At 41.1% G+C, this 15179-nt stretch overlaps 1 protein-coding gene across 2 annotated transcripts; it reads left to right on the top strand.

The window, feature by feature from the left end:
* Positions 1-8361: 8361 nt before the first annotated feature.
* Positions 8362-11444, top strand: LOC109066696 (gastrula zinc finger protein XlCGF7.1-like). Of its 2 annotated transcripts, XM_042745411.1 has the most exons (3): positions 8362-8634; positions 8896-8984; positions 9832-11444. In XM_042745411.1, the coding sequence occupies exon 3, from the start codon at positions 9837-9839 to the stop codon at positions 10641-10643; it is 807 nt and encodes a 268-aa protein (XP_042601345.1). In that variant the 5' UTR covers positions 8362-8634; positions 8896-8984; positions 9832-9836; the 3' UTR covers positions 10644-11444. The 2 variants fall into 2 exon arrangements, with proteins under 2 accessions (XP_042601345.1, XP_042601336.1); XM_042745402.1 differs by lacking the exon at positions 8896-8984.
* Positions 11445-15179: the final 3735 nt, after the last annotated feature.

Raw genomic sequence — 15179 nt, 5'->3', positions numbered from 1 at the left:
TTAAATTATAATAATAATAATTTTTATTTTTTTTTGGCGGCCTATTTATAATTCGGCTATCAAAACTGCCCAGCTATTTCACTTCAGCACCGCATTTCACACACACACACGCGCAAATGAGGATCAGAGCCTGTAGCCGGTGAAGAAGTCTCCATCCACAAACAGACGTACATTGTCTGCGGATATAAGGTATTTCATTGCACTTTAACAAGTAATCTGAACATCCTAAACAAGCACACACTAACTGAGTTTAATGCCACAGTTATGTTAGAACGCATCTCATTCTTGTTTCTGTGGCAGTGCGTTGGGCTCGTCATGGGGTGCTGTATGACTGATGCATCCATTCAATTGTTTTTTATCCATTCAATTGAACTTTACTCCAAATATATGAACTTACCCTTGTTTTGTTTTAAATCCTTTATATTTAACGTGTTCATTTATGTCCAATATTAGTGTTAAACTGTTGGACTTTAAATGAAATCTACTATTGATTTTCACCGTTGACTGATTTTGCAAAACATTTAGACTGATAACTTCCGTGCGCAGATGCGGCAAATTTGTCACAGGACGCACGATATGACAGTTGCGTCCGACCATATATGAACTAGCTGTTTTAAATACAGTATTTTTATATTTAACATTAGTATATCAGTATGTTTGAAAGTATTTTTTTTTTTGATTATTGGTGATTCCATAGGCTCTCTTTCGCGCACCTGCACGGTTTAAAACACCAAATATTTATGCTATGACAAGAACAAAGATTCTCTCTCTTGCTCCACCCATGCACGATAATATCGTGTATTGTTGATCTCACATGCTGACAATATGACAATTTGTAAAATGACCATATCGCCCAACACATCCAACAGGGACTTCCTGCTCACTGTATCGGCTGGGTAAGCCTCGCAAGCCATAGAGTGGAAAAGGTAAGTTTGTGTGGCCGTGAGACTCTCGTCGACGTCTTATGGGAGTTTGCTACTCACAGCATAGGACGGGTAAGCCTCGACGACCATAGGATGGAAAAGGTGGGATTGTGTGTCCGTGGGGTTCTTGCAAATGCCTGCATATTGGGTAGATCGGTTTGGTGACCGAAAACATGGCAAGGTAACGGTTGTCTGGCCAGGAGGCTCAAAACACCGAAATCTAACGGTAGCACGCCCATCAAACTCTGACCGACGTCCGAATGGAGCTCAAGCTCCCAGCATCAAACGGGTAAGCCTCGCTGGCCGAAAGACGGAAAAGGTAAGGTTGTCTAACCGTGAGGCTCTCACCAACATCCGATGGGAGCTCCACTCCAGGCATCGAATGGGTAAACCTCTCCGGGAGTAAGATAGAACAGCAATGTAGAGTAGCCGGGCGGCTCCCACCTACATCCGATGGGAAGTCCAACTCCATGCATCGAACGGGTAAGCCTTGCTGGCCGCAGAATAGAAAAGGTAAGGTTGTCTAGCCAGGAGGCTCTAGCCGGCATCCGATGGGAGCTCGAGCTCCTGGCATCGAAGAGGTAAGCCTCACTGACCATAGAATAGAAAAGGTAAGGTTATCTAGACCGAAGGCTCTCGCCGGCATCCGGTGGGAGTTTAATACTTGCAACACCAGATGGGTAAGTCTCTCCGACCATAAGAGGGGAAAGTTAAGGTTGTTTAGTTGCGACACTCTCGCCGGTGTTCGGCGGGAGCTTAATGCTTGCGTTATCGGATGGGTATGTCTCGCCGATCGTAGAATGGAAACGGAGGCTCTCGCTGGCCTCCCATGGGGGCTCGATACTCTAATATTGGATAGGTCAGCTTAGCGACATTAGTACGGAAAAAGTAAGGTTGTCTAGCCTGGAGGCTCTCGCCGACCTCCGATGGGAGCACACTGCATCGAACGCGTAAACCTCGCTGGCCGTAAAATGGAAAAGGTAAAGTTGTGTGGCCGGGAGGCTCTCGCCGGCATCCGGTTGGAGCTCAATACTCACGGCGCCGGATGGGTAAGTCTCGCCGACCGTAAAAGGGGAAAGTTAAGGTTGTTTAACTGGGAAGCTCTCGCCGACGTTCGATGGGAGCACACTGCATCGAACGGGTAAGCCTCGCTGGCTGTAAAATAGAAAAGGTAAAGTTCTGTGGCCAGGAGGCTCTCGCCGGCATCCAACAGGAGCTCAATGCTCGGTGCACGGACGGGTAAGCAAACCGTTAGTTGAAAGAAAACATTCACTCGACCTGGAAAGCTATTGCAGCATCTGACGGGAGTTTAATACTTGCGGCATCAGATGGGTGAGCCTCGCCGGTAGTTGGATGGAGAAGACAAGGTTTGCTCGACCAGGAGGCTCTTACGGCATCTGACGGGAATTCAATACTCGCTGCATCGGATGGGTGAGCCTTGCCGGTATTTAGAAGAGAAACACTCTTGCAGCACCTGACCAGGAGTTCCATACTCAGAGCAATTTGAGTTGTCTAAAAGGGTGGATGCTATGAGGATTACTTTGCGTAATTGTTTAGCGAATCTGAAAAGATGCTTCCGATAACGAGTCAGAAAATCTTGGTGCGGCTTGCCTTCAAAAGTTAAGCGTTCAGAAAAAATAGAATTTCCTGTGTCAGTGTACCCCAAATAAGTGCCGTGAATCTGCATGCATGGGCATAGCTTTGAAAGCTGAGGTGATGTCGACTTTTGCCAGCCAAGTGCTAAGACCCATTATTATTATTAATTCAATTCAATTCAAGTTTATTTGTATAGCGCTTTTTACGATACAAATCATTGCAAAGCAACTTTACAGAAAATTAAGTTTCTACAATATTTATTATTAGCTTATCAGCTTATTATTATTATTCTTTTTTTTATCATTTTTTTTTTTATATTATTATTGGTTGCGAGATCATTGTTCTATGGTTGAGAGAGGGAATTCATTATAAGCAATCGCGGTGATAATGCTTGGAAGTGGCAAATTATATGGAGCTGGCGGATCGATTGGGAGTTTCTTGTCGCAGAATTTTAAGAGTAGCCACTTCAATGGGCTAATGCAAAACTGAGAAGGCGGTGCTTTGAAAGGGCTGGTCATGAACCCTTCTTTAATTCGTGCCACCTTTCGGGGAAGCTGAACAGATTATTTCATTGGATGGGTCTGAACGTAATGAAAAATGGCAACATTTTGATGTCCCGTTCGAGGATTGATTTGCTGTAGCATTTCTGTCATAAAGAAGTGTCCACATTAAAGATTGTGTACATTTGAATAAAATGTTTAAGCCAAACGAGGATTAGACTGCACAGTGACATGTAGAAACCATTGTTGGGACGTTGGTGCCCTTTGACAGGCTTTTGATTATAATGTGCATGTAAAGTTATATTGTTTAATATTATAAGTTTGTCAATAGGACAGTAACAGTAACTGCTTTTCGTACTTCATTAAACCAGTACCACGGCCTCATACTACATGTATATGAATTTTAGGTAGTTTAAAAGGGCTATTGTTTAGTTTTTTTTTTTTTTTACATCAAAATTAATTATAATTATCCGACTAATCGACGGAATAATCCACAGAACACTGTTACCCAATTAATTGGTTTAGTATGATGACCTTAATGAAAGGATCTAATTCCGCACTTGCCAGGGATTTGGGCCTGGATGTTGGTGAACCATTGGAGGTGGCTCCGGGGCAACAGCATTTGGTGGAACGGGCAGTGATGTTGCTATAAAAAGAGAATATTGTGATTTTAAATGAAGTAGAGAGCTGAGAGGGAGAGGAGAGGGGGCCACACTTGCTTCAGCTGCCGGCCACGGGAAAGGGTGGTTTGTGACGTTTTAACGGGAAAAGCCCGGGTAGCCTGCAGTGTTCCCACTTTTAGCCCCTTGTTGTTTAGATTTAGCAATTCCTTAAACTAACCTATCAACCTGGTTTCCTAAAGCAAAAGTTTTTTTTTTTTTTTTTCTTCTCTCTTCCTTGGCTTCTGTGAAATATAGATAGAGGCTTCCTGTGAGGAGCGGGACACTGCTCGCGGCAGTGGGGAAAGACGTCGAAACGGCTCCTGCGGGAGCGAGCTACTGCGGCGGTAGTAGAAGAAATACCCTGAGGCTCCTGCGGGAGCAGACACTGCTGTGGCAGTGGGAAAGGCAGAAAAGGCTCCTGCGGGAGCAGATACTGCAGTGTTTTTTTTTTTTTTTTTGGCAACTTTAAGGTTATTATGTTTAAGATTGCATTTCCTCTTAATCACGCGAAAGAAGAAGTATTGAAAAACTATAGCGATGCGCACGTTGGCTAGACTTGGAGAGAGGTGCCTAGTAATACTCACGTCACATGTGGAATTAGGTTTGCACTTGTGATTGTTTCTTTGTGTAAACCCTATATGTTGCCTATAATCGATAGTCATTTAGGTACATAGTTTGAATCATTTTCTCACAAATCAATCTTTTCCATCCGTTTATCTGAGTGAAGTGTAATTTAAAATACAGGGGAAAAAATACTCACGAAATTAAGAAAATCTTAGAAATTTATTTGTATTCTACGCCGTTTGCGACGTGGCAAAAAAAAAAAAAAAGAAAACAAATAAAGATCCTTGTGTCACGACGTCGTTTAACAACTTCCAGCAACCGACGACACCTATTAGCGACTTAAACTGTATTGCCTCACGGCCTGTGCCGCTAGCGCGAGAGCTTGAGGCCCGGCTGCATGATGACGCTGCGGCCGGATGAGCCACGGGAAAAGTGAGGTTGAGCTCGAAGCGGAAGCCAGTGAGGCTTTGCTGCTGGTGAGATCGGGGGAATGGAGGTGTTCGAGCGAGGCGAGAGGTTCGCGGTCCTTTGCGGGTTTTGCTCGATATATTGGCCGCCCGTGTTGTTGTGGGATTTGTGGGGTTTGGCGGATTGCGGGGAGACTATTAAACTTATATCGTACGGATCCGCTTTGTTTACCTTCGCGAGGACGGAGCGTCGGAATTAATTGCCGTTTGCCTCTGGATTAAATGCGGTCAACTTCCCGTTGGAGGAACTGTAAGCACAAGGTGAAAGATGAAGGAGTGCCGGGGAAAAAATGGACATGAACCGACCGGTAGAGGCGAGGTGGGTAACCTCGGCGTCGTTGGGGGGAGCGTGTGGCTGGTTGAGCAGAGCAGCGGCGGCCGCAATAGGAAGCACGGAGCTCGCGGTGTGCCTGTCTCTGGCAGAGCAGGAGCGATCTGGGCCCGGTAGATGGCCCAGAGAACTGAAAAAAGCCCCCTTAATTGACGGTCCACTTCTAAATGGGAGTGACTGAGTCTGCGAACCATATGATGGCAAAAGGGGTGCGAGCCGAATGCTGATAAACCGTTCAATGGAATGGAGGTAAGTCGGCGGTATTATACTTTGTGGTATGGATTACTTGATTGTGGTCCACCGGTGTTGATTAGGCTAATTATCTGACGCGCTCCTCCCGAACCTTGTTAATAAAACATCATTTGGCAGTACTTGGGATTTTGAAAAGCCTGTTGACTTTCGCCATTTACCTTGGAAGTTTTTTAAACATTTGTTTCTCATTTAATTGGTTCCACAGTGTTTGCTGATTTTAACTTTATTTAAACTTTGTGTCATTTATTTATTTTATGTTTTTGTTTACAGACACCGCATCAGAGCCCTTTGTCTGGGCTGCACGGGCGTGACCGAGGAAATGCCGCCAGAAAAGAGGGAAGAGAGCCAGCATCCTTGTCAGACTCAGACATCATCACCTCCCACCTCCTCTCCCATCCATTCTGCTGGCTAACGTTCAGTCACTGGACAACAAACTCTGCGAACTGCGGGCACGTATCTCATACCAATGAGAAACAAGGGACTGCTGCATTATTTGCCTCACCAGAAACCTGGATGTCTGCAGTGGTTCCAGACTCAGCCATCGAGGCTTAACACGGGTTTCTACGTGCACCGCTCGGAAGCAGAACGAAAGAGCTCACAGGGAGGAAAAGCAGAGTGGGGAGGTGTTGTTTTCTTTCATCAAAAATCGTGGTGTGGATGAAAGGAACCCTCAGCCCGCTCCTGTACTCCCTGTACACCACATGACTGTACAGCCCACACACACTTCTCAAACGTCATCATCAAATTCACTGATGACACACACGGTGGATTAGGCCTGATCACAGACAACGATGAGAACGGCCTACAGAGAGGAGGTGAATCACCCTGACTACTAAATGTTGTCAGAGAGAACCACACTCTCCACTCGACATCGACCAATACGCAAGGAGCTGGTGGTGTGATTTCAGGAGACAGACAATAGGAACACACAACATCACCATCAACAAGAAACCTGTGGAGCGTGGTAAACAGCTTCAAGTTCCTCGTTGTTAACAAATCAGTGAGGATCTCCACCCTGGTCTACCACACACTGATGCAGTGCTGAAGAAGGCACATCAACGCCTCTTCTTCCCGAGACGGTGTGATTAAGTTTGGCATGAGCCTTTCCCTTTTTTTGCATCCTCAGTATCATTCTACACCTTGCACTATAGAGAGCATCCTGACAACTCGGCTGCATCACTGCCGGCTGGTTTGGGACAACAGCCACCGCTGGCAACCGCAAAGCTCTGAAAACGGGTCGTGCGAACTGCCAGCCACATTGTTGAGGTGAGCTTCCCTCCCTCCAGAACATCTACACCAGGCGGTGTATAAAGAAATCCCGGATGGATCTCAGTGACTCCAGCCATCCTTCCCACAGACTGCTCCTCTCTGCTGCCCGCAGGGAAGACGTCTCCGCAGCCATCCGCCCACAATCCCGCACTAGCCGATGAGGGATAGCTTTTTCCCTCAGGCTATCCTGACTTATGAACAGTCTGAACTAATACCCCAACCCTACAGCATACTCCACAAATAAGGTATGCAACACACACTGCCACTTTAACTTTAACAGTTCAACACCGAACTATTAATACAATATATCTACCTGCTACCACTGGATTCCGCATCCAAGTGCACATCAATAACATTCTGTATCCAGCCCCACGTACACTCTGTTTGCACCTTAGCATATTTTCATGCGTATATCTGTCGACATAATGTGAACACTGTTCAAAAACATCACTCATTCTGTAGAGCTGGACATTTTAATAAGCGATCAGATGAGTGAGTTCAGCTTTGAGAATGAAAACCAACCTGTGTGTGTGTCAGTATCTTCATGTTTGACTGTGAATGTGTCTTCAATCTTCACGTCTTCTCTCTCCTCTTTAATAAACTCCATCTTTATAACAGTGTGTGTCTCAGTCTCTTCAACAGGAGCCTCTCTGTGTTTAAGATCAATAATAAAAACACATTGTGTATACTGATTTTTCAGAATAGTTTAAGAGATTAAACTCTCATGAGGATAAGTGCTATGGCTTATAAAGGCTGTCTTCACACGTGTACGTGTGTACGTGTGTGTGTGTGTGTGTGTGTGTTGTGTCGTCACAGCGTGCGCTGATTCGAGTCACTGAATCACTTCACGAAGCGACTGACTCACTGACTCGCGCTTTAGAAAAGTTCAGATGCACTGAATGATTTATATCTATTCAAATGCTTTAAAGGCACAAACCTTTCTTCCTCCGAATCACATCAGATACCGCAGCGCAGCCCAGCCACGTCACACCACACAACCAAAATAAAAGTCCCGTTCACACGCTGATCTCTAAAATCTCTCTCTCTCTATTATGTAAACACAATATGAACAGCTACTATAAAAGTTATAATAGTACAGTTATCAAGCATTACATGAAAAGACCATGTTATAAAATTTGTGCTGGGCAATGATAAGTTTGTGTTTACATAATGTGTGTTTGTTCGGTGTATAAATAAAAATACAAACACATGCATGAGATATTTTGTGTTTAATCAAAGTTCTATGTTTCATAAATAGGCTAAAGTGAGTTTGACGCTGTATTTCGTTGTTGCATTCGCTGAATTGAGCATTTCTTTAGTATCTACCTTGGTTTTGTATCCATCACATGCATGAAATCGTTCACCTTTAGCTTATTTGTGTAATACTTTAATCACAAAAGAATCGCAAACAATCCTGAAAGATCATTGCATTGCATTGTAATAGAGCTGGTCACAGTGGGGAAAGTTACTTTAAAAAGCAATTCATGACAACATTGCATTACTCTTTAAAATATAAGCAATTTGAATAAATTAAAAATAATACATAATGAATAAAGTGTATTTAAATATGTATTTCACCTATAATAATTCTTCCCTTTTGTTCTCACGTAAACAGGACTTTTATTCTGGTTGGGTGCCGTGACGTCACAAGGCTGCGGCGCGCTCGGTGTTTGTTATGATTCGACTTAAGAACGGTTTGGGTTTTAAGCGTTTAAATGAATGCAACACGTTCAAGCTATTTTATATGTATCGCAAACGATGTAAAGTGGCGTCGTTATTATTATCTATTTTCTGCTAATACTTTATCTAACGATGCGTCTCGTTTCGCTCGCTGTATCGTCGGTCAGTTTATACACTACTTCAGTCACTAGCAAACACGGGAGCGGAATGAGACACCCCCAGAGAGGTAGTGTGCAGTATTTATCTATTTTCTGCTAATTATTCTCTTAAACACACAGAGATCCACGTGACACTCTATTATGAAGATGTCGTGTATTAAAGCGGAGAGTGAAGACATAAGGATTGAGGAAGTGTTCAGTCTGAAACGTGAAGATACTGAGGAAGATCCAGGTTGGTTTTCACTCACTCATTCGATCCTTATTAAAAAGTCCAGCGATACAGTTACGTAAATGTAATATGTTTTTATTATTTTCTTGCGTGGCTGGATGGACAATAAACACTTTATTTCCATTCGCCGAAATAAAAACAAAGGCGGTGAAATGCAGTTGCCATTAACACTTGCTGTAAAGCATGAGTGACTGATCGATTTGTCCAGAAAGAATGATTAATTCTCACTTCAGAGCTTTTTTTGTATGTTGTCATACTGTATAGGTCTGCGTATACAAGACAAACTGCAACCCGGATGGCTTTCACATGGTGATCTGATGATTTTATATTGTGATCAATCTACTTTTCAAGCGGTTTGTAGATATCATGATCTTTTATTTCCTCATAATAATGTTAAAACCACAGCAGTGACTGGCCAAATTAAATCACACATCTTTAATGTATGGTGACATATTTGAGAAACAGTTCAACATGAGCTAGCAGTAGGGCTGTGTGATGAATCAAAGTTTAGAAATTAGTCCAAAGAAAGAATTTAGTAGAAGGAAATTACTTCAGCCGTATCACATTTGATATTTTAATACACTCTGTTAACTTGGAAATGTGTGTTTCTTCAAGCTGAGAGGAAATCCAAAACTGTGTGTCACTGGTGTAACAGTGAAATCTAATTATAATGTCTCTCAGGGAAAACATATACAAGGAGAAAAGCAGAGGGCCCAATACCGAGCCTTGTGGCACTCCACATTTGTGTTTGATGACTCTCTTCATTTACACAAAGAAAGTGGTCATAATCATATTAGGACATGAACCATATTGATTTCTTGTCCACAAATGCCTATGTAGCTCTCAAGATATCCATGAGAATGTTGTGATATATGCATAGCTCTGGAAAAATATGACTTAAGCTAGCACAGTTTCTGTTTTACAGTGGGGCTTAGATCCTGACTGATGTTGTTCACAAAAATACAAATTTTTCAGCATTGTTGATAGGACAATATCTAATCAAATCAAGGTCTTCCAAATTATATATTAGACCAGGGATGTCACAAACCTGCAGACTTTAGCTCCAACTCTAATCAAATCAACGTCTTCCAAATTACTTGAATTCTATAAGCAGGTTGGATCTAAACTCAAAACTAAAAATGGCAGGGTCATCATTGCTATCTTCAGGGTTTAACTTGTATTTGTCTCTTTTCATTCTAGACCCGATGGTGCTGATAGAGGAGAGTAAAGATCGGTATAAGAATCATGAATTCAGTACTGAAGAAAAATCTTTTAGTTGTTCACAGACTGAGACTTCCTCACAAAAAAAACCTAAAAGGACTCGGATTAGAAAACGCGTGATCTGCTCAGAGTGTGGAAAGTGGATAAGCAATCAGAGAAACCTTACCGTCCACATGAGGACTCACACTGGAGAGAAGCCTTTCACCTGTCCTCAGTGTGGAAACCGGTTCAGTCAGCAGGGAAGCTTTGATAGACACATGAGAGTTCACAGCGGAGAGAAGCCTTACAGCTGTGAACTGTGTGGAAAGAGCTTCACTGCACAGATCAACCTTGACTACCACATGAACAGTCACACTGGTGAAAAGCCGTTTTCATGCGATCAGTGTGGAAAGCGCTTCAGACATAAAGCAACCGTTAAAAATCACAAGAAGATTCATTCGAGACAGGAGCGTTTTATATGTGGTCAGTGTGGACTGAGTTTCACAGACGCAAGTCACCTTAAGAGTCACGTAACAACTCACGCTGGAGAGAAGCCGAACATGTGCGATCACTGTGGAAAGGGTTTCGTAAACAAAAGGACTCTCAAGGTTCACATGATAATTCACACAGGAGAGAGGCCTTTCGCCTGCCTCGAGTGTGGACAGAGATTCAAACTGAAAGCCTCCCTTCAGACTCACATGAGCGTTCACAGTGAAGAAAGGCCTTTCACCTGCCCAATGTGTGGAAAGAGATGCAAACTCAAGGGAAACCTTAGGCTGCACATGAGGCTTCACACTGGAGAGAAGCCTTAAATGTGTATCCAGTGTGAAAGTATTTAGAGCTGCATCCATGTTTCCTCTTCTTCATTTGCACATGTTGACTGTCACCATCTATTTCATGCACTAAACATGGATAGACTAAAATAGATAAACATGAATATATAAATAAAATGTGTGGGCCAGGTGGGGCCCCAGTGGGCAAACTCTCAGCAACTCTTGGCTGTTACAGTTTTTCTCTTTGTTTTGGAAGTGTTCGTGTCCAGGTACAGTACTGATTGGCTCCTGTCCTGATCCACCCTGCTTTGACTCTCTCATTTCATGTATGCTTCACCCCTAGACAGGGTGTATCATGGACTTTCTGTGGGCCAAATCTGTGGGATGTGGGCACATTTTGGGCTGACTGTGGGTCCTAGTGTGGGCCATTCTTTAGTCTTTCTTTGTACATGCAGAATACCACTTATTACTATGCATATATGCAGAATAGTTGCACTTCACATTTAGTCATAAACTCATAGTCATAGAAAGGATAAAATACATTAGTTATTCCCATTGCTTGGCACATTTTTCAAAACAATCTTAACATCCTAAAAACTGCAGTTGTCAGAACTGGGACATCTGAACTCTTGCGTGTCTGCTTAATGCTGAAACATTTAATTCATGCTTCAAAACATAGTTATTGTGTCAGTGACTTGGCCAGTGCCACCAAAAAAAGTGTTTTTGTCATCGTGTGAGCCACACTAGTCAAAATGATTAGATTTTTTTGTTCACCATGGAAGTATTTGTTATATGCAAATTTAATTTCAGTTCATTTCGTGTTATATGCAATTTCATTTCATATTTATTAAATGCAATTTTTCCTACTTATTTTGTTGACAGACTGCTTATTATACTATCCAAGAATGTTAGTTTTATCTGTATCACACTGCTGAAGTGCACAGCACGCCGGACGTGGCCCGGATTCATTTTTAATAAGTACTTAGTTTGTGATTCCTATTTCATTACCGTGGCAAGCCATTTGCCAACTTAGTGATTAAATCGGTCAGATGCAGCGGCCGTTATAGAGCCGACAGCCAGAACGTTTACTTTCGTTGTAATTACACTGAAGTGCACAGCACGCCGGACGTGGCCCGGATTCATTTTTAATAAGTACTTTACTGTTCACTAAGCTTTCATTTAAAATTGATCCGCAGCCAGATCGTTTACTTTCATTGTAATTATAAATATATAAACATCTCATTATGATGAATGCATTTTAAAAGTAAAGAACTCGCTTGATTAGGTTGGCATGAGAAAAATTTATTTACACAATTTATTTACAAAACTATGCAATTACAGCAAAAAAAAGTTATATAGAAAGTTCATATATATAAAACATAACATTTAGCAAAATTACCCTTGCATTTATTTATACTTGAATACTAAAATTTAGCAAGTATAAACAATAAACACTCAGATGACACTTTACAATTTACAATAAGGTTTCATTTGTTAACATTACCTACCCAACATGCCAAATACTTAACATTAACCTTAGTTAACTGTATTAATTATTATATTAACCAACATAAACTAAACATTTACTAATACATTATTAAGATTAAAAGTTGTACCTGTTGACATTATTTAATGGATCAGAGCTAACATGAACTAACAAAGTTGTTTTTTAACAGTATCAAAGATTAATGCATACTGTAACAAATGTATTGCTCATTGTGTAATGTTAATTTCAACATTTACTAACATTAACTAAAGATACCTTATTGTAAAGAGACACCAAAACTTAGTGTTTTAAAAATAAAAACATTTTTGTACTTTTATTTAACTATTACCATGGATCATTTCTGAGTGAAACAGTGAGTACTTTTTCTTGGTTCTTGCCAATTTTCAAATCGCTCAGGATTTATGGTTGCTGTGGCGTAACATGTCCTTCCACTTCTTAATAATCCAGTGACATCTTTGTTTGGGATCTTTCATTTCTGCACCTGTAAAGTGCAAATAATATGCAAGTATCTATTAGTAAAGGTGTAACGTAATGCATCATTGTGAACTACATTAAATGTATGTTTGTAGCAATGTACCTGTTATTTGACAGACTATTTACAGCACTAACTGCAGTGACAGCACAATAAGTGTCTGTGCCCAGCATGATTAATATTTAGTGTGTAGCATGCTAATTAAACAGAGTTCACCTAAAAAAAGAAAATCATTTAGTCCCATACTGTCATACTGTCATACTGTCCATACCTGACAAACCGTCTTGGGTTTGATTACCAGCATTCTTCAAAGTATCTTCTTTTTTGAGTTCTGCAGAGAAACAAATGTCAGAGGTTTTGGTAAAACGTAAATGACAGAATTCTGGTTAAATATACATTGAAGTAAATTGAAAAAGACACATTCAGTAGATCCAAAGCTTGCTGTTGATCAGGTCTCTTCAGTTAATATTCCCCGCAGATACTGTAGAAAATAACACGGTGAAATGGTCAATGCAGACATTTTACTTGAACTTACTTTCTTGTGTTGTAGTCACATGTGTTTTTGCAGAGATGAGCATCTGTACAAGTATAGTCTGCTTGTATTTAGCATCTGTAAAAGCAGAACAGAGCTATTGCAGATGATCTCAGACAAACTGATGCATATATGACTACAGTACATTCTCATAAAAATAGCTGAAACTAGCTTATTTGAAAACATCGACCTTACACACACTTAAACAAATCTTCACTCCAAATACTTTAAGAAATATGGAGGAAAAACAACGTTTGCATGTTGCAACCTGCATTTACAAAAAATAAGAATGTGGAAGCTAAAAATACAAACAAACCTTTCTTTTTGTATATGCTGGACCACCATCATCCTCCTCCTCCTCATGTGTTTGTTGGTGGACTGTAGTGTTGCTTGTCAGTTTTCTGCAGCGTAAACACTCTAGACCACACAACAATATTTAGATCAAAGATGAAAAATATATCGTTTATTTATTTTTAACTTGCGTTTCGCACAATGCCGTGTTCGCTGCAGTCTCACGTTAGAATAGAACTAGAATAAATTATCAACTAAATGCTCAACGATGCTTACCAGAAGTGTTTTTATTGAAATGAGTCCATACATCCACATCTCTCTGTAAATATCCACTGTTTTGTTTGCATTCACCCCACACAAAACATTGCAGACAGCACTCACGAGCACAGGTACGAGACTCCGCCCACGCTGCGATCTCACCATCAATTTTTTTTTTAGCAAAGTTGTTCATTGTTCACAGTGTTTCTGTTGAGTCAGGGAAATCAGTGGCTCCTTTGCTGCTCAGCGCATACACCTCTAAGCTGGACTTCTGGTGGTCAAATGACAAAATGGCTGTTTCCCACACCCAAATCCTCAAGCTTGGGACACCTTTACAATATATAGATAAACAAGACAACCACAAAAAAAAAAACACATACTGAAGAAACAACTCATAACAGTGTTGTCACACGTGGCAAATAAGTGGTCAGGGACCACCAGGGTTATATTAACTACACATTAGTTGTGTTTACATAGAGTACAATATCCAACTAATAATTTGACTCATAGCCATATATGACTACAAAAGCCTCAAACAACCACCTCAATCTGAAAATATTTGATGTTGATAGCCTTGTAAACAAAAATCAGGTGGTATGAGCCTTTGACAATTTCTTCAGTGTAAGAATATTTGATGTTGATAGCCTTATAAACAAAAATCACTCAGGTATCTCTGTGACAATGTTCTGTGCAATTGCTGTTGATCATCTTTGCATCTATTACTATAATAATACCACTAATGCTCAGCATATGAAGCCTCTTTCCAAACCTCTAACTTCAGCTTCTTAAGGTGCATTTTAATTCGGGCATCCCTCATCTCAGGGCTGAGGTCCTGTGCCTGCCCATGTGCCCTCGGGGCTTCTGCCTCTTGAATGTATTTCTGCTCTTCATCTTCCTCCAGTGTGGCCCACCTGCCCTTAATATCATACATTGTGCCTGAGGAAAACATAGATGCACAGAAAACTTAACACTTTAGAGTCAGCATCTCTTTTTTAAAGTAAATGCATACAACGACAATCTGTCCAACACACTGGTTTACTTGGGTTGTGAAACCCATTTCTCTGTAACAACTCTGTAAAAACAACAAAGTAGATGATGATTGTTTTCAATACACACAGCAGTCTTACACTGATGAATGCAACGTGTGAAATCTTGACCCTTGTAAACCCCTGATGTAAACAGTGCATTATATACAACAACAAACCATTTAGTATAACAATTAAAAGCATCCGTTAAATATTGTTCCTCACGTTTGTTTCTGAGTAGGTCACTACAAAAAAGATTGTAAGACGACAGCTCTCTGATATTAACTTTGGCCTTTGATGGCCGGGGCTCAGACGAAGCTTTAGTAATTACTGATCCAGTTCTGAAAAAGAAAAAATATTGAAAGAGTATTAAACCAATTACACTAAATGTTAAAAAAACACTTAATTTATACAAGCGGTACAGCAGAATGATATATTTATTTGACATGTTGATTGTTTATGGGGGTTAGAGAGTTGGACTTGTAACCAG

Source organism: Cyprinus carpio, chromosome A4 (assembly GCF_018340385.1).
Source record: "Cyprinus carpio isolate SPL01 chromosome A4, ASM1834038v1, whole genome shotgun sequence".
NCBI classification, from domain to species: Eukaryota; Metazoa; Chordata; class Actinopteri; order Cypriniformes; family Cyprinidae; genus Cyprinus; species Cyprinus carpio.
This window is presented reverse-complemented; position numbering and strand designations above follow the sequence as displayed.